The sequence below is a fragment of the Salvia miltiorrhiza genome, chromosome 7 (assembly GCF_028751815.1).
Source record: "Salvia miltiorrhiza cultivar Shanhuang (shh) chromosome 7, IMPLAD_Smil_shh, whole genome shotgun sequence".
In the NCBI taxonomy this organism is placed as follows: domain Eukaryota; kingdom Viridiplantae; phylum Streptophyta; class Magnoliopsida; order Lamiales; family Lamiaceae; genus Salvia; species Salvia miltiorrhiza.
This window is the reverse complement of record NC_080393.1, coordinates 33,217,847-33,241,361: the sequence shown is the minus strand read 5'-3', so window position 1 is coordinate 33,241,361 and position 23,515 is coordinate 33,217,847. Positions and strand designations below refer to the sequence as shown.

The window sequence follows — 23,515 nt, the reverse complement described above, 5'->3', positions numbered from 1 at the left end:
TGAGACGACGTAGAGACTTTCTTGTCTGATCCCTCTCAAAACCACCTTCCTCTGACTGTTTCTAACAGTGAATTTATCTTTCTTTATCTTCACTGCGAATCCGCTGTCACAAAATTGACTCACAGATAACAGATTATGTTTTAATCTAGCTAACATTACTGATACTGGTGTTACGCATGTCGAGTACACCATAGCCTTTTGTTTCACCGATAGAGTTGTCTCCGAATACAACTTTTGATCCAGCTTTCTCAACATATTGAGTGAAATATTCTTTGTAGCCCGCCATGATTCTGCACAAGTTGCGACTGCAATAACCAAGCCGTGAACGAAGCTCAACAACCAAATTTCATGAACGAAGTTTTTCCTTCTCCATCAATTCTTCCATTTTGTAGTGTCACTAATACCTAATTGGGAAATTTCCAAACCCGAAATTTCAAGCGATTCTCCCGCTTCATTTGCTGGTATATTGCTTCACCGCGAATCCGTTTATTTGGCCCGACTACTTTGACAGCTTCATTAGTCATTACTATATCAGAGACACGAAAAGACTGTTATACCCCGCCAAGATTTTGAAACTTTAGCTTATTTCGTCCGCCACCGCCAAAACCCTAATCCTCAAATCCCTCCAAAACCCCCCCCTCCGAAATTTCCCCTTTTCCAATTTCTCTTCACCTCAGAAAATTCAATTATTCACTTCATTTCTCCCCAGTCCACGGAATATTCCATACTGGTCCATCTAGGGCTTGAATTTGCAGTATTGCTGTTCAAGCCCTATTTTTCGACTTGAATTCATAATTTCTCACGGTCGTGGCCTAAGGGATTTGGTTAAATAATTCGTTTCCAGTTGAAGATGGTTGTTTGGGAGAATGAGGTAGTGATGCGAGACGTCACCAATGCGGGCCTGATCGTTAGCGATCGCATTAGCCGGGAAATTGGGGCGCAGCTCGACCTCGAAGAAGCTTTAGAAGCATCTAGATACTCTAGCCATCCTTATTCTACTCATCCCCGCGAGGTAAGTCTTGCAGTTAATTTATAGTTTCTGTGGTTATTGACTGAATTTATTGAGCGTATTATGTTTGTCCGTTGTTTATCACTGGAGTGGTTGCAGTATTCAAGGTATTGTGCGTAACAATGTAGTCGGGTAGCTGCATCACTTGAAAAATATATGCATGTGAAATGGGTAACTAAAACATGGTTCGGGCACAAAACAGCCTGCGTGGCCATTGTTGTTTTGATTGGAGCTGTGCAGTTTAGGAGGGTTTTGTTTTGTAGCGAAGTAGATCTGCGCTTTTTCCACTGTCATGCCGCACAGTTTCAGGACTCTGCCTGATGGCTTTGATGTGTTTTTCCAAAATCTAGATTTTTTCTTTTAGTAAAGCAGTTTTACTCATTGCTGCTAGATAATCATACTGTTTGTGCTGTTCTAAGTGGGTTGTGGAGGTGGTGCTTACACTAATACATTGCCTTCTCCATATGCACGGTGCCAGGGGCTATATTGTAACAGCAAAAACAATTACTCTGATTTATCTCCAGTAACAAAATTTTGTATGTTTAATCTTACCACTTAAAAAAGCAACTACGATAGAAAGAAAGATTATGCAAGCAATATTTACGTGACACTGAAAGGTGGCCTGTAAAATCACCCTTCTTGTAATGGCATAGCAGCTTGTAAAACTATTTCATTACATTTTTCATTTTATCATAGTGTTGTGGAAAAATGAATGTTGTGAACTGGGGAGTATGTTGCTGAGTGCCTTTTATAATAGTATATCAAGTGGGGGAACAGCCTAAACTTAGGGATAAAGGAATGAAGATTGTCTGCTGCATGAAAGAATCCTTAGATGCAGATGGTAAAAGGCATTCTTTCACAAAGTATTGTTATTACAATTTTAGCGTAATTGAATTATAGCCCTTATACGTTTTGCTAAAGCTTCTAAAAAGCTTGCATTGTTATAGCACTTGATTCTATTTTGGATACTGAAGGGAACCGCCAATTTGTTGGAACTTAGGTCTAGAGAATTTTTATGTGATGGAATGGACTGAGATGGTAAGCTGTCCCAGAGGAGCGTTGCGCTATACTATTAGATGTTGATAGCATCTAAAAAATTGAACTTTTTTTGGTTATGTGTCATTTCAAATTCTAAAGGTGTCAGGTTATGATAAGCAGATATGGTAAGCAGGCTCACAGTCAGAATTACTTGGGATCCCTTGGAAATCTATCTCTATCTTGAAATCAACGATAGCCTAGTTTAGGGTAGGATTTGAAGTAAGGTTTTTTGGAGGAACATTCTTTCAGATATTTGTGTCCTTTGTTTTCCAAGTCTCATCTTTGCAAGTGCACGTTTTATTTCCTTTGTTATTGAAATGGAGATTACATTTTGTTCACATCCTAAAACCAAAATGAAAAAAACAAATCTGAACTGTAGATCAAATGCTCCTTTGTTTAGGCAGTTGTAAGAAGTTTGGTTGCTGCACAACGCAGAGGATAATATGAGTGGGGTGTTTGACCTGTCTGGACTGTTATCTAACATGTCATTTTTCATGTCCTTGTTCCCCTTTAGCATATTTGTAAGTTATTTGAAAAGCTCCTAAACTGGAGAAAGTTCATTTTTTTTTTGTGGTTGTTGGTTATGAGTAAGTTTTCCACTTTGACACGATGCAAAAACTTTGTCAGTCTTTATGCCTCCAAATTGGTATGATTGTGTAGGTGCGATTCTGAGCTCCCAAATCACATGTTCGTTGTGTTCTAGTGTATGAAAAGAGCTGGGGATCTCCTGGGTAACACCATAATTTCTATTGTTTTGTTATCCATAAACCTGGGAAATTTCATTGAGAAAGGTTTTGAGTGTTGAGGGAAACAATTGTCCTGATGTGGATCTATTGGCCAGAATGCAATTGGAGGAATTCCGGAATTTTGGAGGAATCCATTGCTGAGGTCTGGGAGAGGATTAAATTTAGTATGCCAGGGGGGGTTTCATGCCACAGATTCCCAAGCCTTACTTCGATTGGATATGATATTATCAATTATCATATAATGAAGCAGTGCCGCTTAGTTAGCTATCTTCATTAAATTTGGGATAGTTCTTGTAGTTTGCTTACAAAATTCCCTTGCTTCCTGTAAAAAATTATTTCTTGACAATACTATGCATGCCTGTAAATGTAATAGTTTGCAAATGGCTCTAAGATAAACCAACTGGTCCGAATGTAACAATTTCTCATTAATTGTGTAAATTTGCTCACTATTTGAAGTTGAACCGTCTGGATGATGCTTTGTGATTTCAATTGATTCCCATATTCAGATTATACTAATCTTGTTTGATCTATCACTTCTTTGCTTTAGAACCTATATTTTATGCCTTCATGTGCATGTTGCAGTGGCCTCCTTTGGTGGAAGTTGTGGACACATGGGAGTTGCCTCCAGTGTTGATTGAAAGATATAACACTGCTGGTGGAGAAGGAACAGCTCTGTGTGGAATATTTCCAGAAATACGACGGGCTTGGGCATCAGTTGATAACTCCTTATTTCTTTGGAGATTTGATAAGTGGTAAGTTACTGTATTTAATATAAGTTACTGTATTTAATAATTCTTGACATGAATATCTTAACTCTAGATTTTAAATGATAGATACACATTTTGTCATACCATAAAAAGTGCTGATTAAGGAGGTTTGGAGCATCAATTTTGTTTCTTATATTCTTCAATTATCATTAATTCATTATATTGTAACGATTACAGTCTCTTTGTGGTTATATGTGTTTGTACTATCAACTAATCAGATTTTTTTATCATTAGATATGATCATACCTAGCAAATTGGCTACTACCATCACAACAGATGATCATACTTCCTAGACTTTGTAGTCCCAGGACAATCTTTGTTATTTTTCTGTATTAAATTTGATAATTCACTGACCTAATATGTGCATCAAGTGTTTAATTAAGATTGTTTGCATTAGTTATGGTCTATGGGCCCAAACAATTTGTTATTTCCTTAAAAGATTTATGGCTCGCAAGTGTGGGTCCTGACAAACTATGCCCTTTAACCATAACCATACTTGTTTTTGATTGCGACATCAAATCAGATATAGAACCCTAATTCTTCAGAACACCATGTTCTTAATTGAAGCAGATATTTTCATATTTTGGGTCCATTCTGGATGTCATGGATTCATTTACAGGCATCCACCTTGTAGTAGTCTGTTTGCCTACTCTTTTGTCAGTGGAAAGAAAGTCTTCTATCTTACAATTCATTTCTTTAACGCTTTGTAACATAGGGATGGTCAATGTCCAGAATATAGTGGGGAGGAACAGGCTATTTGTGCTGTGGGGCTTGCAAAATCCAAGCCTGGTGTTTTCGTTGAAGCTATTCAGTATCTTCTAGTTCTGGCAACTCCTGTGGAGGTATTTGATTCTTCTGTCTGCAATATTTCACAATTTTCACTTTTCTAGGTTGTGAATGCTAGTTTTGCTGACAAAAGAATGAAATTAGCTTAAATTATACTTGGGCGCACATTTATTATACCCCGAGGCGTTTGAACTCTATTTGAATTTTTCAATATACAAAATTATTTTTCATACTTGTCAATACACATTTATAAAAACTGCCTCTGTGTGTGTATATATATTATTATATGACTACTAATTTAATAATTATATATAATTTTATTTCAAGGATCACAAGTTCACAACTAGATTTGTAATTCTACAAATGAAAATCAAAGCATATTGTTATATGCTAAGATTGTATTTATAAACACATTTATCGTACTTCGTGAAGTTTTTAAGCTCAAAATATTTTTTATCCAATTTATTAAAATGCTATTTCTCATACTAATTAATACGCGAAATTTATAAACCCTGAATTATGTACATATATATTAAACTTACGAAACTAATTGTTATATTAAATATTACTTCAAAAATCTAATGTAGAATTGTTATTTCACTGAGAAAAATGAAACAATTGTAGCATGCTTTGAATATTTCATGATTAAATGCTGAACACTTTTTGACGTGTTTAAAATGTACTTTCTTTTTCTAAAATTAAAATGTATTTTCTTTCATTCTAAAATAATATGGTGTTATATCTCGTGTTCAATAATTTTTGACGTTATAATAATGCGTCACCACGGATTTGTGTAGTTGGCCCGGCCCGACTACTTTGACAGCTTCATTACTATATCAAAGAGACGAAACGAGTGTTATACCCTGCCAAGATTTTGAAAGTATAGCTTAATTCGTCTGCTACCGCGAAAACCCTAATCCGCAAATCCCCCCGGCGAAATTTCCCCTTTCCAATTTATCTTCATATCAGAAAATTCAATATATAACTTCTTTTCCCCCAAGTCCACGGAATATTTCATATTAGTCCATCTAGGGCATGGATTTGCAGTATTGCTGTTCAAGCCCTATTTTTCAACTTGAATACATAATTTCTCACTGCTGCAGCCTAAGGGATTTGGTGAAATAATTCTACAGTACTTTGATAGTTGGTGGGGCCGTGCAGGTTTTACTATAATATTATCACTTCCCAGTTCCCACATATTGCAAGTTAATTTAGGTGGGAAATTGTGGCTTTCAGTTTCTGCAACTTGTTTATTGTATGTATATATATGTACATATATGTGTGTGTATTTTGGATCACTATCAGTGCTCTATAGTATATCTTTAGAGCTATATTTGAGATGACAAAGCTGTCTAATAATTGCTATGGTCCTGGCTGGTTTCATATATGCTCTTAGGATTGTAGTACTGCTGCCTTAATTCACTCAATCCTCTTTTGCATGCCTTTTCTAGCTTTGCTATATTATTTATTGTTGCTAATATTTTTGATCATCATTCAATATGTAATTTAGTCTCTTTTACTGTCCTACTGTAATATAGATATGGCAAAATTTTGATCCTTTATGAGTTTTTCAATCATTGTGAATAATGCATATCAATATCTTTGTAGCCCGCTTTTTTTTTTTTTGCAGTAAACCTAGGAGTTGCTTACCTTTACATTTTATTATGGATGTGAGTGCGGTGCCCACTGTAATGTTGTTTCTCATTATTTCTGGAGTTCCTGTGCCATCAATATTATGATATTTAGGGACCTTTTTCTTTCTTTGTTTTGTTTCTCCCCGCCTTTCAACTTTTGCTTTCTGTCGATCAGCTGATTCTTGTTGGAGTATGTTGTTCTGGAAGCAGTGATGGAACTGATCCATATGCTGAGGTTTCACTTCAACCTCTGCCAGAATATACCATTCCTTCAGATGGAGTGACTATGACTTGCATCACTTGCACCGATAGGGGGCATATTTTTCTAGCTGGCCGAGATGGTCATGTATATGAATTGCAGTATACGACTGGTTCAGGATGGCAAAAGCGGTGCCGTAAAATCTGCCTTACTGCTGGTCTGGGAAGTGTAATTTCAAGGTGCTTCCCTTCTTCCTTATGCTTGGTGCAGAGCTCATATTCACTAACAGCTGTCATCATAGAGATGACTGAGTTTGTTATTCAGAATTTGTGCTATTACTTTTTTGTCATTTATATAACTGGCCAAATGCTTTGTATATTTCATTCTCATAGGAAACTTTTTTTTATGAGATTTGCATTATTTAATCTCCCATGTTTGAAGTCTTGACCTCTAGTCTTACTGTTCTTACTCAAAAACTTGAATTTACTTATTTCCCCTTCTCTCCTTTTCCTTTCCTCTTTAGGTGGGTTGTGCCTAATGTTTTCAAATTTGGAGCTGTGGACCCCATTGTCGAAATGGTTGTTGATTCCGATAGACATGTTCTATATGCGCGTACAGAAGATATGAAAATACAAGTATTCTCTCTTGGGTTGAATGGAGATGGCCCATTCAAGAAAGTTGCAGAAGAAAGAAACTTGATCACTCAGAGGGAGTCAAACTATGGTGGCAGGCAACAAGCTGGACAAAGGGCCCCTGCTCGACCTACCAAATCTTCTATAGTTTCCATATCACCTTTATCCACTTTAGAATCAAAGTGGTTGCATCTTGTTGCTGTTTTATCTGATGGCCGGAGAATGTATCTCTCGACTTCTCCATCTGGTGGAAATAATGGCGCTGTTGGAGGTTTGGCTGGGCTTGGTAAACCAAGTTGCTTAAAGGTTGTAACAACAAGACCATCTCCTCCCATTGGGGTGAGCGGCGGACTTGCTTTTGGTGCACTATCTCTTGCAGGAAGATCCCAGAGTGATGATCTTTCCCTAAAGATTGAATCTGCATATTATTCTTCTGGAACACTTGTCCTTTCTGATTCTTCTCCATCCGCTGTTTCATCACTTTTGCTTGTAAATAAGGATACTCAATCTCTTTCATCTGCTAACTTGGGGACAGGGGCAAGGGGTTCACGTGCACTTAGAGAATCAGTATCATCTATTCCAGTTGAAGGCAGAATGCTTTATGTGGCAGATGTTTTACCGCTGCCAGATACAGCATCCATTGTGCAATCTCTCTATTCTGAACTAGAACTCTGTGGATTTCATAACTCATGGGAGTCTTGTGAGAAGACTTCAGTTAAACTTTGGGCTAGAGGTGACCTTTCAACCCAACATATATTACCAAGAAGAAAAATTGTTATATTTAGTACCATGGGTATGATGGAAGTAGTTTTTAATCGACCAATTGACATTCTGAGGAGATTTTTAGAGTCTAATTCGCCAAGATCGCTGCTAGAGGACTTCTTCAACCGTTTTGGTTCTGGAGAGGCAGCTGCAATGTGTTTGATGCTTGCTGCCCGGATAGTATATACTGAAAACTTCATTAGCAATGTTGTTGCTGAGAAAGCAGCTGAAGCCTTTGAAGACCCTAGAGTTGTTGGAATGCCACAATTAGAAGGAAGTGGTGCATTGTCAAACACTAGAACTGCAGCTGGGGGATTCAGCATGGGTCAGGTTGTTCAAGAAGCCGAGCCTGTCTTTTCAGGTGCTCACGAGGGCCTCTGCCTATGCACATCGAGGTTACTTTTGCCATTGTGGGAACTTCCTGTTTTTGTTATTAATGGTGGCTCAGGATCTCCAGATGGTGTATCTGAAGATGGGATCATATCATGTAGACTTTCTGTTCAGGCAATGCATGTCCTTGAAGACAAAATTTGCTCCCTGGAGAAGTTTTTGAGGTCTAGGAGGAACCAGAGGCGTGGACTCTATGGCTGTGTGGCTGGTTTAGGAGACATATCTGGTTCGATTTTGATTGGAACTGGATCAGATCTTGTTGCTGGTGACAGAAGTATGGTGCGGAATTTATTTGGTTCATATAATGTGGATTCCAGTGAGGGTGGGCCGTCAAATAAGAGACAACGACTCCCGTATAGTCCTGCTGAGCTAGCTGCCATGGAGGTACATGTTTATTTTTTAGACTTGTTCAATTGTCTATAACACACTCAATATTTGGATTACTAATTGGGTCTTTCCCTAGGTAAGAGCTATGGAATGTATTAGGCAATTGCTTTTGAGATGTGGGGAAGCCCTCTTCCTACTCCAACTTCTTTCTCAACACCTTCTAGCACGCTTGATTCAAAACTTTGATGCAAATACTAGGCAAGCTGTAGTGCAGTTGACATTCCACCAGTTAGTTTGTTCAGAAGACGGAGATCGGCTTGCAACAAGGCTCATATCTGCTTTGATGGAGGTGATTAAGACATTGCTTGTTCACCATCTCATCACATTTTTTGCTCTACAAACTTGAGATCAAGATTGTTGATCATGACCCATGACTTTTGGATCTGATCTCCTCTGTCTCACTCTCTATTTTTTATTCGGAGACTTGTTTTTAGCTCATTTATTATCCATGCTCCTATCTTATCTGTCTCACATCTACTACCATTGATTTATCCAGTATTACACTGGTCCTGATGGCAGGGGCACTGTAGATGATATTAGTAATAGACTTCGGGATGGCTGTCCAAGCTATTACAAAGAAAGCGATTACAAGTTTTATGTAGCTGTTGAATATCTTGAGAGAGCTGCCGCAACTTCTGATACACAAGAAAGGGAAAATCTGGCTCGGGAGGCGTTCAACAATTTAAGCAGAATTCCTGAGTCTGCTGATTTGCCAACTGTGTGCAAACGTTTTGAAGATTTGAGGTTTGTTATGTCAGCCTGCCGATTTGCAAACTGTATATTTATTTGCACTTCTAAATTAAGCCTGACATAATAGGTAAATTGCAGATTCTATGAAGCTGTAGTTCGATTATCGTTGCAGAAGGCCCAGGCTGGGGATCCGGCTGGAGATGCTTTCAATGAGCAAATAGATGCTGGAATTCGACAACATGCTCTTTCTCGACGTATGCAGTGTTATGAAATTGTCACTAATGCTTTGCGTTGTCTTAAAGGCGAAGCTTTGAGGAAGGAATTTGGGTCTCCTATCCGACCTGTTCTCCAATCTGCCCTTGATCAAGCTTCTCGCAAAAAGTACATATGCCAGATCATTCAACTGGGCGTTCAATCATCAGATAGAGTCTTCCATGAGTATCTATATCGAACATTGATTGAGCTAGGCCTTGATGATGAGTTGTTGGAATATGGGGGCCCGGACTTGGTGCAGTTTTTGCAAAATGCTGGACGTGATCCTACACATGAGGTCTCACTTCTTTTCTCTGTAGTTGATTCAGAATTTCAGATAGGTAGAATTAATATTTGTTGTGATTTAATCTTTCAAAAACCTTTAGAATGACCTTTATTGGTTCTTAGGATTTAGTTTTGCCCCTTGTTTTAAACTTTTAATTCAAATTCAGTTTGAACTTGCATTATATTATTCTCCTGTTAACCAGTTTCTCCTTTGTTGGTCTAGCCCTTCTCCTCAGTTGCATCTTCTTCTCCCATGGGTCATTCTAGAGTTCAGCTTGCTTCTAATCAGATAAAGTACTCTGAGCTTCTGGCACGGTATTATGTCCTGAAGCGTCAGCATGTCCTTGCTGCTCAAATATTGGTCAGGCTAGCAGAAAGGCGTTCAACTGAAACTGGGGATACCCCAACTCTTGAGCAAAGGTTTGTGACTTAGTTGCATCTGAGTGTATACTTGATTGACTTGCACATGATTGAGGAGATAATATTATCATGTGCAGTTGTTGCTCATGATTTTGATTTGTCATGTCACACTTGTGTATACATGGATGAATGTTTGGCCTTTGTTTGCAGTGCTGTATAATTGACTTAGATGAGACATCAACCTGTATTCTAATCTGTCCTCAGCTAGCTGTTTGTGATCTTTCATTGCTTTGATGACAGGCGTCAGTACTTGAGCAATGCTGTTCTGCAAGCAAAGAGTGCCAGTGAGAGTGATAGTCTCAATGTTTCGGTTCGGGGTGCTATTGATAATGGTCTTCTTGATTTACTTGAAGGGAAGCTTGCTGTTCTTCAATTTCAGATAAAGATTAAAGAGGAGTTGGAGTCCATGGTCTCGAGATTGGAAGCTTCTCCGGATGGATCTGAATCTACCACAAATGGCTCACTACCTACCAATGGTCACCCCAGCAATGCCAGTTTTATTGTTGCTATTCGAGATAAGGCAAAGGAACTGTCAATGGATTTAAAAACCATCACTCAATTATACAATGAGTATGCTGTTCCATTCGATCTCTGGGAGGTTAGTCATTCTCTAATAACTTTGTGAAGGCTGTACAGCCTGTACTATTATTCAAAAACTGTTTTTGCTGATAATTGTCAAGTTACATGAAAGTTATAAAGGATATAGGCCTGTCTTAAATTAGATACTTTGAAATGAAACTGACTGATCTTATCAAAATTGCACTAAATTATGACAAATGTGCTGACTAAATACGAGTATTATGTTTGTAGTAGCCCAGGAAGCATACAAAATGACCAATTAATTATAGTATATCCCTCCAAAAAAAAGTATATGTATATTCCTTATAGCTTTACGATCTGTGTGCCTATGGATTTTTGATGGAGAAAGGTCTGATAGTTTCTTCTTTGTTAACTTCATATTATCCCCTCTTGGATTGATTGTTTGTTATTCATTAGAGACATAAGACTAGGCAATGAATTACTTATTGTAAGTGTCACCTTGGTATACAAAGATGGGAGCTGCCTTGTCTTAGTTTATGTGCATTTGACCTCTTTCGGTACTTTGCTTGAATTGGGGGGGAGTGGGGTGCTTGACTTGGACCTTCGGGATAGAAAATCTAAAATTATAGTGAGTAGAATAGGCATGTTTTTTCTGATAGCAATGAAAGCATTGGGAAGATCAGAGACTGGTCAAGAAATGCCATAAAGATATACTTTCTTTCCTTCAATTGAACTTATAGAAAGATGGAAAAGTTGGTAATGATGATTAAAGAAGTGAACTGTATAGGATTATTCATTGCGTGATTGAAATTGGAATCTACAAGAGCCACATTTGAAGTTACAAGCCTCAAGTTTTGTGGTGTTCTTTCTTGCCCTTAGATGCTGCTTGAGAAACCATATTATCGTGTTATAATTATTTATATGTTCTATGAACAAAGCCAATGTTTTGGTTTCGACCATTATATCTTTCTGGAACGAGTTATTTTTTACTGATCTTTGAGTCCAAATCTGCAATTACTCATGGTTAAGTTTTTTGCACTTCCAGATATGTCTGGAAATGCTATACTTTGCAAGCTATTCTGGTGATGCTGACAGCAGCATTGTCAGAGAGACCTGGGCTCGACTCATTGATCAGGCTCTTTCACGGGGTGGTATTGCTGAAGCTTGTGCTGTGCTTAAGAGGGTTGGTTCTCATGTTTACCCTGGAGATGCAGCTATTTTACCATTAGACACATTATGTCTTCACCTTGAGAAGGCGGCACAGGTAATTTTAGTCTTATTCCGTTGTATGCTACCCAGATCACTATTCTGAATGCTCATCATCTTTTGTAACCGGTTCACAATTAATTTGTTGCTTGCTGATTTTTGTAGGACCGAGTGGTTTCGGGTGACGAACCTGTTGGAGAAGAAGATATTGCAAGGGCTCTTCTTGCTGCTTGCAGGGGTGCAATAGAACCTGTACTCAATACTTATGATCAGTTGTTATCAAACGGTGGAGTTTTGCCTTCTCCGAGTCTGAGGCTGCGTCTTCTTCGCTCGGTTCTAGTAGTACTTCGTGAATGGGCAATGTCCATCTTTGCACAGAAAATGGGCACTAGTGCTGCTGGAGCTTCTCTGATTCTTGGTGGACCATTCTCACGAGGGCAGAGTGCAGTCATAAATCAAGGTGTACGTGACAAGATCACTAGTGCGGCAAATAGGTAATGACTTTTCCTATTACTCCGACCTTGGCATAGTGTGTGAAACTTCCTACATGTGATCTTTATTGTTATATTTACCTCGTGCAACTTAAATCGTCATTCTATCAATAACACCCTGATTTCTGTAAACTCCAGGTACATGACTGAGGTGCGGAGGTTGCCCCTTCCTCAGAATCAATCAGAGGCTGTCTATCGGGGTTTTAGGGAGCTCGAAGAGTCACTCTTGAGTCCATTTTCTTTTGAGCGGTTGTAAGTTTGCTTTTCTGGGTTTTATTGTTGTATGAATAGCATATACTGTGTACAATAATTACATGATTTTTCCTGTATAAATGATATCATGTTAGTTTACTGGCACCTCTCGATTTCGAGGCTTATCTGCATCAATAGTATTTTACATGATGGTAGGATATGAACTTCAATTATCCTAGGCTAGCGTATAAGGATTCCAGAATATTAGATGTTGACGAATGCAAGTTTCTATTTAGTTTTATCCAAGTCCAACTATGTGTGCAATACTGTTTTATTCAAATCATAAATAGTAACTTGTAATTATTGAGACGAATTCGATCTTCTGCACAGTGCGCAATGCAAAATCTGTTTCCTCTTTTATCCCCCCTTTCTTGCAGTCAGTTGTTATCTGTGTATGTTGATCAATCCTCGAGCGATCTACGGTTGTGATCGTGCTCGATGACGATGATTAGAGTTCCAAACCTCCATTATTTTAGTTATGACATTGTTGAAGGATTCATGGCTTCATCTCTCCTTGTGATCAATCTTATCTACCCAGAAAGTCAAAGGGGAGATGGATGTAGCCTACTGAGTCACAGAAGATTAGGATTTATCTGAAACTAACACGAATCTTGACTTATTAGCTATATAATCCAACCAACTTTATCAATCCAGCTTTCAAGACTTTATTTCTTTTAGAAGATGCCATTTATAAGATATAACTACCATCTATTTTGATTTACATGGCATGTTTCTGCTAATTTACATGACTTGTTTAGTTTTTTTATTTCTTGTCCAACTAGAATTTTATTTTACTAATCTAATATGGTTGCTTTCTAGAGCAGATAACAACGTTGTCTTCCAAAAAGTTTTATAGTTGGAATTTTTGGTTGAAGGCATAGAATTTAAATGGCCCTCCATAATGTTGATTGATAAAGATGGGTGGAATACCATATAATTGCCTTTGTCAAATATATTCAAGGCCGGTGCTTATAATACCATTTAATTTTTTAATTTTTTTTTGGTGAAGTAAAGATAATGTCTATGTTGTATGATATAGTACAATGTATTCTCCAAACATTGGTTTTTTTACTCAAAACCGCCTATAGTATGGCTGAAAGTTTGACATGGGTCGTTATCACTATTCATTATTTGTATAAATAAATGCGAAGTATCGACCAATAAAAAAGCAGAAATTGTACGATCATATAGTTGTTGTGTTGAGATGCACTTGGGACTTACTCGTCATTGTAAAATGTAGGATTTGTAATCGAAGTGAATATGGAATATTCATATTCAATTTGTATTTGTGAAAATATTCTAACATCCATGAGATTTTAAATACTAAATTTGATTCGATGCTAGTTTTAAATTATTCGATTTGAGTATTTGATTCATTTTTCATGCTATTTGATCCAATTTAAATTATTTGATTTGACATTTTAAAGGAAAAAATATGTAAAATAATACTTCCTCCATCCACCAAAAATTTATCACAATTTTCTTTTTAATTCGTTCACAAAAAATTGTCACTATCATCTATAGTAGAGTCCATATATCTCCACTTACATTTAAAGTGGGATCCTTATTCCACTAACAATTTCTCTCACATTTTATTAAAATCCGTGCAATCTAAAAAATGTGACAGATATTTGGTGGACAAAGAGAGTGTTCTAAACAATATTGGTATATATCCAATATATTTACCTAATAAATACAAATAATAAATACTCAATTGATGATTTATAGATTTGTAGTGATTGAATGTTTATATAGGGTGGACTAAAATAAAACCACATTTTGGAATATAAAATAGAAATTATTTTAAGCGGTTAGATCATCAAGATCTACGATTGATTTATCATCTTGTTAGATAAATTCATGGTCCTGAGTTCGAATCTCATAGGTAGCAAAAAAAATATTTTTCACAATTTATACATTTACACAGCAAATTTATACGTGTTCTACATAAAAATCATACTCCCTCTGTCCACAAAAAATAGTCCATTTTTGTCATTTTGGGATGTCCACAAAAATTAGTTCTTTCCCATTTTTGAAAACATTCTATCACATGGTGGCTCTCATTCTCCACTCACAATACAATTAATTATCACTATAAGCATTACTTTTAAGTGGGCCCCTTTCTCCACTCATAATACAATAGCTATTTTTATTAAAACTAGTGGCGTCCACCTTTAGGACTATTTTTGGTGGACAGAGGGAGTACATTTTAGCTAGTTTGTATTTTATATGTTAAAAAGTGTTTATACTGTAGCCCTCCCTTATATATATAATTTTAAAGGAAAAATATGTAAAATAATATTCCCTCCGTCCCACAAGATTGCACATCACTTTTGGTGGCACATGTTTAATAAAATGTTAGATGGATGTATTAGGAGTAGAGAAAATGATCCATTATGAAGTAAGAGTATGAAATAAGTAGTTAGTGATGAGGTAGTGTCCAAAAATGGCAAATACACACTCTTGTGGATGTTCCAAAATAGAAAGAAATGCGCACTCATATGGAACGGAGGGAGTATTCTAAATAATATTGGTATATATCCAATATATTTACTTAATAATTACTCACTCCGTCCACGATTTAATGCCCCACTTTGGTGTGGGCACGAAGACTAAGAATACTGAAAAAGGTGATGTTGATGAAATATAAGGGTAGTTGACTAAAGTGATAAAGATAGTTGACTAAAGTGATAAAGGTGTTGTGAGTGGGTCCACTAGTGATAAAGTGTAGTAAATATAGAATATAAAAATGATAAATGTGTTTTAAGGTGGGTCCATTAGTGGCAAAGGGTAGTAAATATAGGAAAAGAAGAGTAAAAAAGTACAAAAAGTATAATAGGGCTTTAATTGTTGGACAAAAATTTAAGAGCAAGTAGGACTTTAAATTGTGGACGGAGGGAGTACAAATAATAAATGCTCAATTGATAATTTGTAGATTTGTAGTGACTGAAAATTAGATATATCCAGTATGGGGAGGACTACAGTATAAACACTCATTAACATATAAAATACAAACTACCTAAAATGTATGAATTTTGTTTCGAACACGTATGAATTCGTTGTGTAAATGTATGAATTGCTAAAAATATTTTTTTGTTACCTATGGGATTCGAACTCGTGACCAAGAATTCATCCAATAAGGTGATGAATCAACTGTAGATCTTGATGATCTAAGGGCTTAAAATAGTTCTTATTTTATATTTTAAAATGTGTTTTTATTTTAGTCGACCCCTATCAAATGTTTATGTAAATAATATACTTCATCCGTCCATGAATTAAAGTACAAAAAGCACAATATGACTTTATTTGGCGGGCAAAAATTTAAGGGCAAGTAGGGCTTTAATTCGTGGATGAAGGGAGCATATATTGATGAGGAGCAATATATGTGACAACCCTGTTAACAACACGTGTGCAATGAGTTGTATATCGATCCAATAGATAATATGATAAAGTATTCACATGGCTAAAATATCCTACAAGATTAGACATATTTACTGGGATAGACACATCACATGGATAGATCCTTCATCGGGCTGAACCTTTACAAGGCTAGGCTATCTTATAAGGTTCAATATATTACGGATACCACCCCCCACAGGAACAAGGCCGTGATCGCAAGGCTGGATTAGAGGGAAAGACGGTTTCTTAGCCCTCCACCCATTCCCAATAGGGTAGTACATATGATAGTAGGGGAAGATGGAGTCCCGACTTCCAATCGGACTAGTGTTAGGTTGATTGTTGTTCTTGTATAGCTCCATTCAAGTCTAGTTGTTACTAGCATTCTAGTTGATAGGATTAGAAGAGATTTTTTTTCTTTTCAACTTCCGTTCAATTAGAGGGATTCTAATTGAATGGTTCATGTATCTTCATTGCAAAAGGGATTTTTATAGTGAACATACAACTGCAATTAATTAACATTGCAGTATAAATATTATCCATTGTGCGTACTTTACATTTCCGCTGCTTACTGCTTTTCTATAGATTGTTGTTTACATTGTTTGAACATTATACTCAACAATTCTATATTTGCGAGAGCAACAAAATTTTCAGATAGTCCATCTTCTACTGATACCGGACATTGAATGCGATCGATGGGGCAACAGAGAGCTAAACGACAAGCGAAACAAAAGGCTAAAATGACATCTACAGAAGAGCAGTGGAAGCATCTGCAACAGACTATGGCCGAACAATTAAATTCAAGTGGAACAACTCAAGCTCCAACATGTCGAGTTTTGCAGACATGATACTAGTGGCATGTCAGATGGTACCTGAAATCAAGACTAAATATGAGTGGAAGTAATACTTTTAGGTATCGTTTTTCTATTCTTAAGTGTGCTTTAGTTGTTTCTATACTTCTAAGTGAGTTTTATTATCTATTTTGTATTTTTAAGTGTGCTATGTCTATTTCTGTAATTTGGAGATAATGTATTTGTAATATCAATTATATGTAATTTGAATTATGTTACTTTTGTTATTATTGTATTAATTTAAGTTGCATTTATGAGTCCAACAAACACAACAATTACATTCAACAGTAAAAAATATAATGAATATACATTTATAATCCAGCAATCACAACAACTACATTCAACGGTAAAAAATATACTCCCTCCGTCCCGTAAGAGTGTATCACATATGGGATGGCGCGAGTTTAAGAAAAGATTGGTAGATAATGTGTTGAGTGCAAATGAATGGTTGTGGTTGAATTGATTTTGAGTTATTTAAAAATGAGTGGTTGTGGTTAAAAAGAGAAAGTGGGGTCATGTCCTAAAATAGAAGTGATACACTCTTATTGTACTTATGACGGGATGAAAGGAAGTTATAAATATACATTTATAGTCCAAAAATCACAACAACTACATTAAACGGTCATACATGTTTTGCCTGTATATACAAGTGTTTCATTCTTCATTGAAGCACAAAAATCTTCAGACTTCCTTTAATCTCATTCACCACTACTTACTTTTTCATCCAAACACAACAAAAAAATGTCTGATACTCCTAATCCACATGAAATTAATGAAATGTGGAAGTAATATATTTAAAATTCGGCAACAGGTCCATTTATGCGATAGAAGATTGCTATGCATGATGCAGACACAACACCGGCTAAAACTTTACAAAGAATAAGTAGTCTTAGAAAACATAGGGACCAGGAGCATGAAAATAGCCATGATCGTCTCGTTCATGATTATTTCTGTGATGAACCCATCTATGATGGAGATTTTTTTTGCCTTCGGTTCTGGCGGAGAGAATTATTTGTCAAGATCGTTGATGCAATGAGCAACTACTCACCCTATTTCACATTGAAGCAAGATGCAACTGGTAGGAATGGTCTATCGATACTTCAAATGTGCACTGCAGCTATATGACAATTGGCATATGTGGCTCCCAGTGATTCACTTGATGAGTACATGTAGATGGGTGAGAGTAATGTGTTGGAATGTCTACATAAATTTTGCAGGAGTATGATTGTTGTTTATGGTGATCAATATTTGAGGACTCCAAACGTAGCAGATACTCAACGCTTGCTACAAATACTTGAAGAAAGACATGGCTTCCCAAGAATGTTGGGGCGCCTCAATTGTATGCATTGGGAGTGGAGGAGTTGTCCTGTCGCTTACCAAGAGTACTACACACGAGGCGATCACGGAGTTCCTACAATAGTTATTTACGTGATGGCTTCATCAAATTTGTGGATATAGTATGCTTTCTTCGGTGTCGCTGGAGTGAACAATGATATCAATATTCTTCATGGGTCTCCATTATTTAATCCATTTCTTCAGGTAAATAAGACACCAGTTCAATTCACGGTGAATGGTCGAACGTATAATAAATGATACTATCTGACAAATGGAATCTATCTGACTTGAGTTTCATTCGTCAAGAGTTACCCACCACCAAGAGATCCGGTGAGATAAAAATTTGCGCAAAAACAAAAGGCTGCAAGTAGAGTTGTGCATCGGTCGGTTCGGTTGATCGATCGATCGAATTTCAGCAAATCGACCGACCAACCCTCTAAAAAGAGGGTCGACCAATCGAAACCTGTTTTTTAAATCAGCCAAAAATCAAACCGGCTAATTTTCAGTTTTTGACCGACTGAACCAAAATTTTGTTCATTTTTTATTTTATTTTTTACATATAATTAAATTTCAACAGTCTGAACATATAAACATGATCCAAAATCCAACATTACAACGATAAACAATAATAAAAAACCCAAAACAACAATACAAATTCATTATCCAATTGCAAACTCACAAATTCATTTACAATCTAATTTTCAAAAGTCTTCTAAATAGTTTGATTCATTCTCTTCACTCTTCACACCTTGTCGCCTTCAAATTTACATGGCTTAAGCTACAAAGATTTTCAAATCTACAAAATTAAATGAAATCTTATAATTAAGTTACAAACTAATGAAAATAAAATGAAATCTATCAAGTTCTCGACAATCCATTCCCAAATTTATCATCATTAAGCAACAACACAATTTACTAACAACAATCACCATTCTAACCAACAATACAATTATAAAAATAATTCATGGACAAACTGAATTTTAACAACAATTATTCTTACCATCCATCACCATCTCACAAACAATACAATAAGGGTGCGTTTACTTTGATGGATAAGTTTATCATAAGAAAAAGATAGATAACCAAATTCCATTTGGAGGGATAATATTATCCATCTTTGAAATGAAGATAAGGAAGGAAAAATAGTGAACTTCTCTTTTGTATAAAATATGGAAAAAAAAAATAGGAGGCATTTAAAGGCATAAATTTTGGTTATCCACCATTTTCTCATGATAAATTTATCCATCAAAGTAAACCCACCATTATAATACAAAAATGAACACGAAAATCAGTCTTTCATTTTAACAAGCAAGTGCATCAACAATACAATTCATGTAATTAAGAACAACACTAATCGAAATGAAAATATACGACACTTAAGTTGGGTTCAACTTAATAGAATTAAGTCCATTAGAAGGCCCATTCCTAATTTTCCTAAGAATTAACGCGACAGCTTCTTCATGTAAAATCTAGTGAAGAGGTCATTGTCATTGATGTAAGTGAGGAGGCTCACTGCTTTGTCGAAGCTACCCTCAATAGCCTCACTATTGAGCTTCTCAACCGCACCATTCTTGAGCATGTCAGGGGAAGGATTTTGAAGGATGTTGAAGGTGAAGGAATGGAAGGAATGAGTGAGAAAGGTGAGGAGAGAGAGGAGAAAGGGTTATTTATTTTCTAATTGAATTTTCACGTGATTTAAATAGTCTACGCGTATTGATAAGTGGATGCCCGTCGGAATATCGCTGAATTTTTTTTGCGGGACATAAACAAGAAAAAAATGCAATGATCTGTAATTATCTTTAGGTTGAGACATTTTAGAAAAAAATGCTCAAACAATGGCCCAAAAAGTAATATTTATACTACTCCCTCCATCCACACATGTTTCAATAAAAAAGTTAGTGAATGTTTTTTAATAGATAAATGATCCACCATATATAAAATGAGTGCTTGATGTTGAGCTAAGTGTGAGCTATAGTTGATTTTTTTTTATTTTTTTATATGGATAAGAGTATTTTTAAGAGTAAAATATAAAGGTAGATGATGGGGCCATATCGTAAAAAAAGTGTTATACTTTTGACGGACACAAAAATTAATAAAAATCTATACTTATGAGGGATAGAGAGATAATAACTAGGTGTTTCTCGTGTTATTTTCGTTAGATAAATTAAAATATCATATTATCAGATATAATTTCAATTATTAATCTAGTTCGATCAATTAAGTTCACCATCAATAAAAAACCATTTGACTAAAACTAATTAAATGTCAATTTGAATTGATATTGTACTAATTATTATAGTACAATCAATTCATCACGTAAGCTACATAATTATTAAAATAAATTGAGAATTACTCCTCCGTCCCACTGTAGGTGGCTCAAAATTTTTCAGCACGAGAATTAAGGAGAAAGTGTAAATTGGTTAAAAGTGGTAGGGCCTACACTTTTTTAAAGGTTAAATTTTTTTATTTATGGAAATAGGCCACTTATAGTGGGACAACCCAAAATGGAATATAGACCACTTTTAGTGGGACATAGGGAGTATTAGTGATTTATGCTTAATTGTTCTAAATTTTGGGGTTTGCATGTGCATATTTTAAGTTAAATCTTCTGGAAATTGGTGCGTTTTATGGTGTATTTTATGCTTTGCAGGAGATTTAGGTTTTCGAGATGAAGAGTGCAAATTTTGGAGAGTTTGGGCTAAGAATTACGTTTTTGTGCATACTCTGGCACGACAGAGAAGCGAAGTCCCGCATGCCAGAGCAGCGAAATGGGAAGCCAGAGAAATGCCCCAGAGCCAGAGCAGCGGACAAGGTAAAGTCAAAGGAGCAGCCCGTGGAGAAATCAAAAGCCAGGCCAGAGAAATCAAAAGCCAGGCCAGAGAAATCAATAGCCAGTGCAGCGAAGTCAATCTCCAGTGCAGCGAAGTCATCACCAGAGAAACCAAGTCAGAGCAGAGAAATGCGCTCTGTCGCTGCAGAGTAGAGAAATCATAAATGCTAGAGGAATCGAAAGCGCCAGCGAAATCAAAGTCAGCGGAATCAGAGCCAGCGAAGTCTCGCCAGAGAAATCAACATATCAGAGCAGAGGAATCATTAGCCAGAGAAATCACCATTTCTCTGGCGATAGCCATTTCTCTGGTGAGGTCCATTTCTCTGACGAAATCCGTTCCTCTGGCGAGAGCCGCGATTTCCGCTAGGGCGGAGATTATTTCCGGAGCACGCGACACAGCTGGAAGTTGCCTTATCTTACACGATTCTATTGCCTTTAGAGTTCTACTTTGCATGACAACTTCCATGGTGATCCATAGGGATTTGAAGTCTATAAATAGGGCCATGCTTTTCATTGTAAAATCATCCATTGCCCTAGTTTTAGACGCCATCTTGAGATCTGTTGGCATCCGAAGCTTAGGATTTACTTGCTTTCTTAGTGCTTTCATAGTTTCGAATTTTATTGTTTTTTAGTTAGTTTCAATTCAGTTTTGTTTAGTTTTAATTCTTGGATTGTGATTGAGTGACACAATTACATGTTCAAGACGTTTACGGTATTTCGTATTTAAATTCAATTTATTTTGTTTAATCATGTTTACGTTTTTCGTTCATGTTTATGCTTTCTTTTTAATTATGCAATTTAAATTATGCACTTTAGTTTCACGCCTAGATTAGTTGGTTTTTAATTTACAAGTCTTTAATTTCATAAGTAGGTTTAATTTAAGTTATTTAAGTTCTTGCCTAGGTTAAGTTTAAGTTTAAATTCAAGTTTTAGTTTAAATCTTCTTTTTATTGTTTTTCCTACGATACTACTAGAAGCCCTTAAAGACTTTCCTTGAGAGATGACACTGGGTCAACTTACCATCACTAGGATGTCCTTGTTCTATTGCAAGTCAAACTAGAGGTGTTCTAGGTTGAGTCAATTAGATTTGTATAGAAAATGTCCCGCGTCCACTTTTCAGTCTTCAAAGTCATGATGTGGCTCGCTGGATGCCACCGCTTAATTTATATTTTATTTTTTAATTGACGTGGCACAAAACGATGTTGTTTTATGCCATTCATTTAAAAGAATAAAGTCGTTGCATCTTTATCTCTCTACATCACTTGCTACAGCACCATCGGCACCATCTCCCGCCTTGAAATCCTCACCAACTGCCTTAGCCTGTGGTTCGAGTGCACCTTCCTCATCCCCTCCCTAACTTTCGAGGGTTTCACTTCAAATCGAGTAGACCCTTCTCGTCGTCGTCGGCCAAGTCTACAACTCGCTGATTGAGGCCACCGACGTCGTGATTGTCTCATACTTCGACAACCTTGGCTCATCGAAAATTAAAGGGAAATTGACACCGACACTGAAATTGAAGACGAATTTGCACCAGGTGCTGAAGGTGAAGGGGGCAAGTGCGAAGAAGGTGGAGATATTTGTGAAGAAGGAAAGCGTGAGGCCATTGAAGAAGCTGGTGAGCCCCTATGCTCGGCTCACCAGATGAGGAACTATAGGATGAGGGCGAACCCGAGCAAGTCAACTGTGGGGCCCACGAGGGAGACATGGGAGGTGGAACGATTATATGTTGCAGATTCCAATGTGTTTATGACTGCGCTAGGTGTGAATCCAATGGTGACGATTCAAGCTATTGCTTACTGCACTGCACGATTGGTCCTTGAAGCTTTGGCCATGAATGTGTAGAATCAAATTTTAAATTTCGTGCAGTTGGAGACGGGGATGAGAAAGTCACATATGACAATGTTGAATCTCGTCAGTGTGCAAGTGAGGGGAGGGAGATGGAAGTGCAGTGTGGATACTTTTTTATATGATATGGCATAAAACGACATCGTTTTATCCATGTCATAAAAAAATAAAATATATTATATGGTGGCATCCGGCGAGCCACGTCATGATTCTGAGGACCGGAAAATGAATGATGTACATGTTTTATGTAAACTTAATAGTTTGAGCTTTTAGAAATAATTTAGGATTTTTTTGATAAAACGAATATAATTTATGGTTTAATATAATATTTATCATAGAAAATAACAATGTAAATGATTTGTTATATAGAAAATACTCTCTTTGTCACACCTATCTTGAGACACTTTCCTTTTTGGGCGTTCCACTTATATTGAGACATTTTTTTATTTGTCAAAAATTTATTCTTTATTCACCTTTTTATTTTTTTATTTACACAAAACAAACACTACTTTTTTAATTTTCGTGCAAAAAAAAAAAGTCTTAAAATAGTCTGGACGGAGGGAGTAAGCGAAATTAATGAAAATTTTGGAAAGATAAATACAGAAACACTTTTATTGTTTGGTTTGATTGATAAAGAATAAGAAAAGTATAAGAAGAAAAACACCATCTGTGTATGAAATTGTCCAAAAAAAGACCGTGACTCTACAAATAAAAGTTTCTCTGTTTACTTTTCTTTGCATTTTGGGCAGACAGAGAGAAACAATAGAGGGTT

At 36.5% G+C, this 23,515-nt stretch overlaps 1 protein-coding gene across 2 annotated transcripts; it reads left to right on the top strand.

Annotated features, from left to right (window-relative positions):
- Positions 1-604: 604 nt before the first annotated feature.
- Positions 605-12,585, top strand: LOC130996066 (nuclear pore complex protein NUP155-like). Of its 2 annotated transcripts, XM_057921575.1 has the most exons (13): positions 605-1,012; positions 3,376-3,545; positions 4,276-4,402; positions 6,156-6,418; positions 6,703-8,347; positions 8,427-8,639; positions 8,847-9,094; positions 9,179-9,590; positions 9,801-9,997; positions 10,238-10,595; positions 11,583-11,801; positions 11,909-12,237; positions 12,373-12,585. In XM_057921575.1, exons 1-13 carry the CDS (start codon positions 851-853, stop codon positions 12,488-12,490), a joined length of 4,461 nt encoding a protein of 1,486 aa, XP_057777558.1. In that variant the 5' UTR covers positions 605-850; the 3' UTR covers positions 12,491-12,585. The 2 variants fall into 2 exon arrangements, with proteins under 2 accessions (XP_057777558.1, XP_057777559.1); XM_057921576.1 differs by lacking the exon at positions 605-1,012 and having other exon boundaries at positions 3,405-3,545; positions 4,293-4,402.
- The last annotated feature ends 10,930 nt before the right edge of the window (positions 12,586-23,515 follow it).

What these genes read in the sequence shown, in the direction of transcription:
- LOC130996066 (XM_057921575.1), top strand. Translation starts at nt 851, where the DNA reads ATGGTTGTTTGGGAGAATGAGGTAGTGATGCGAGACGTCACCAATGCG. An exon ending in CTGAGCTAGCTGCCATGGAG is followed by an intron (nt 8,348 to 8,426) that starts GTACATGTTTAT and finishes GTCTTTCCCTAG; the next exon opens with GTAAGAGCTATGGAATGTAT. An exon ending in ACCTTGAGAAGGCGGCACAG is followed by an intron (nt 11,802 to 11,908) that starts GTAATTTTAGTC and finishes TGATTTTTGTAG; the next exon opens with GACCGAGTGGTTTCGGGTGA.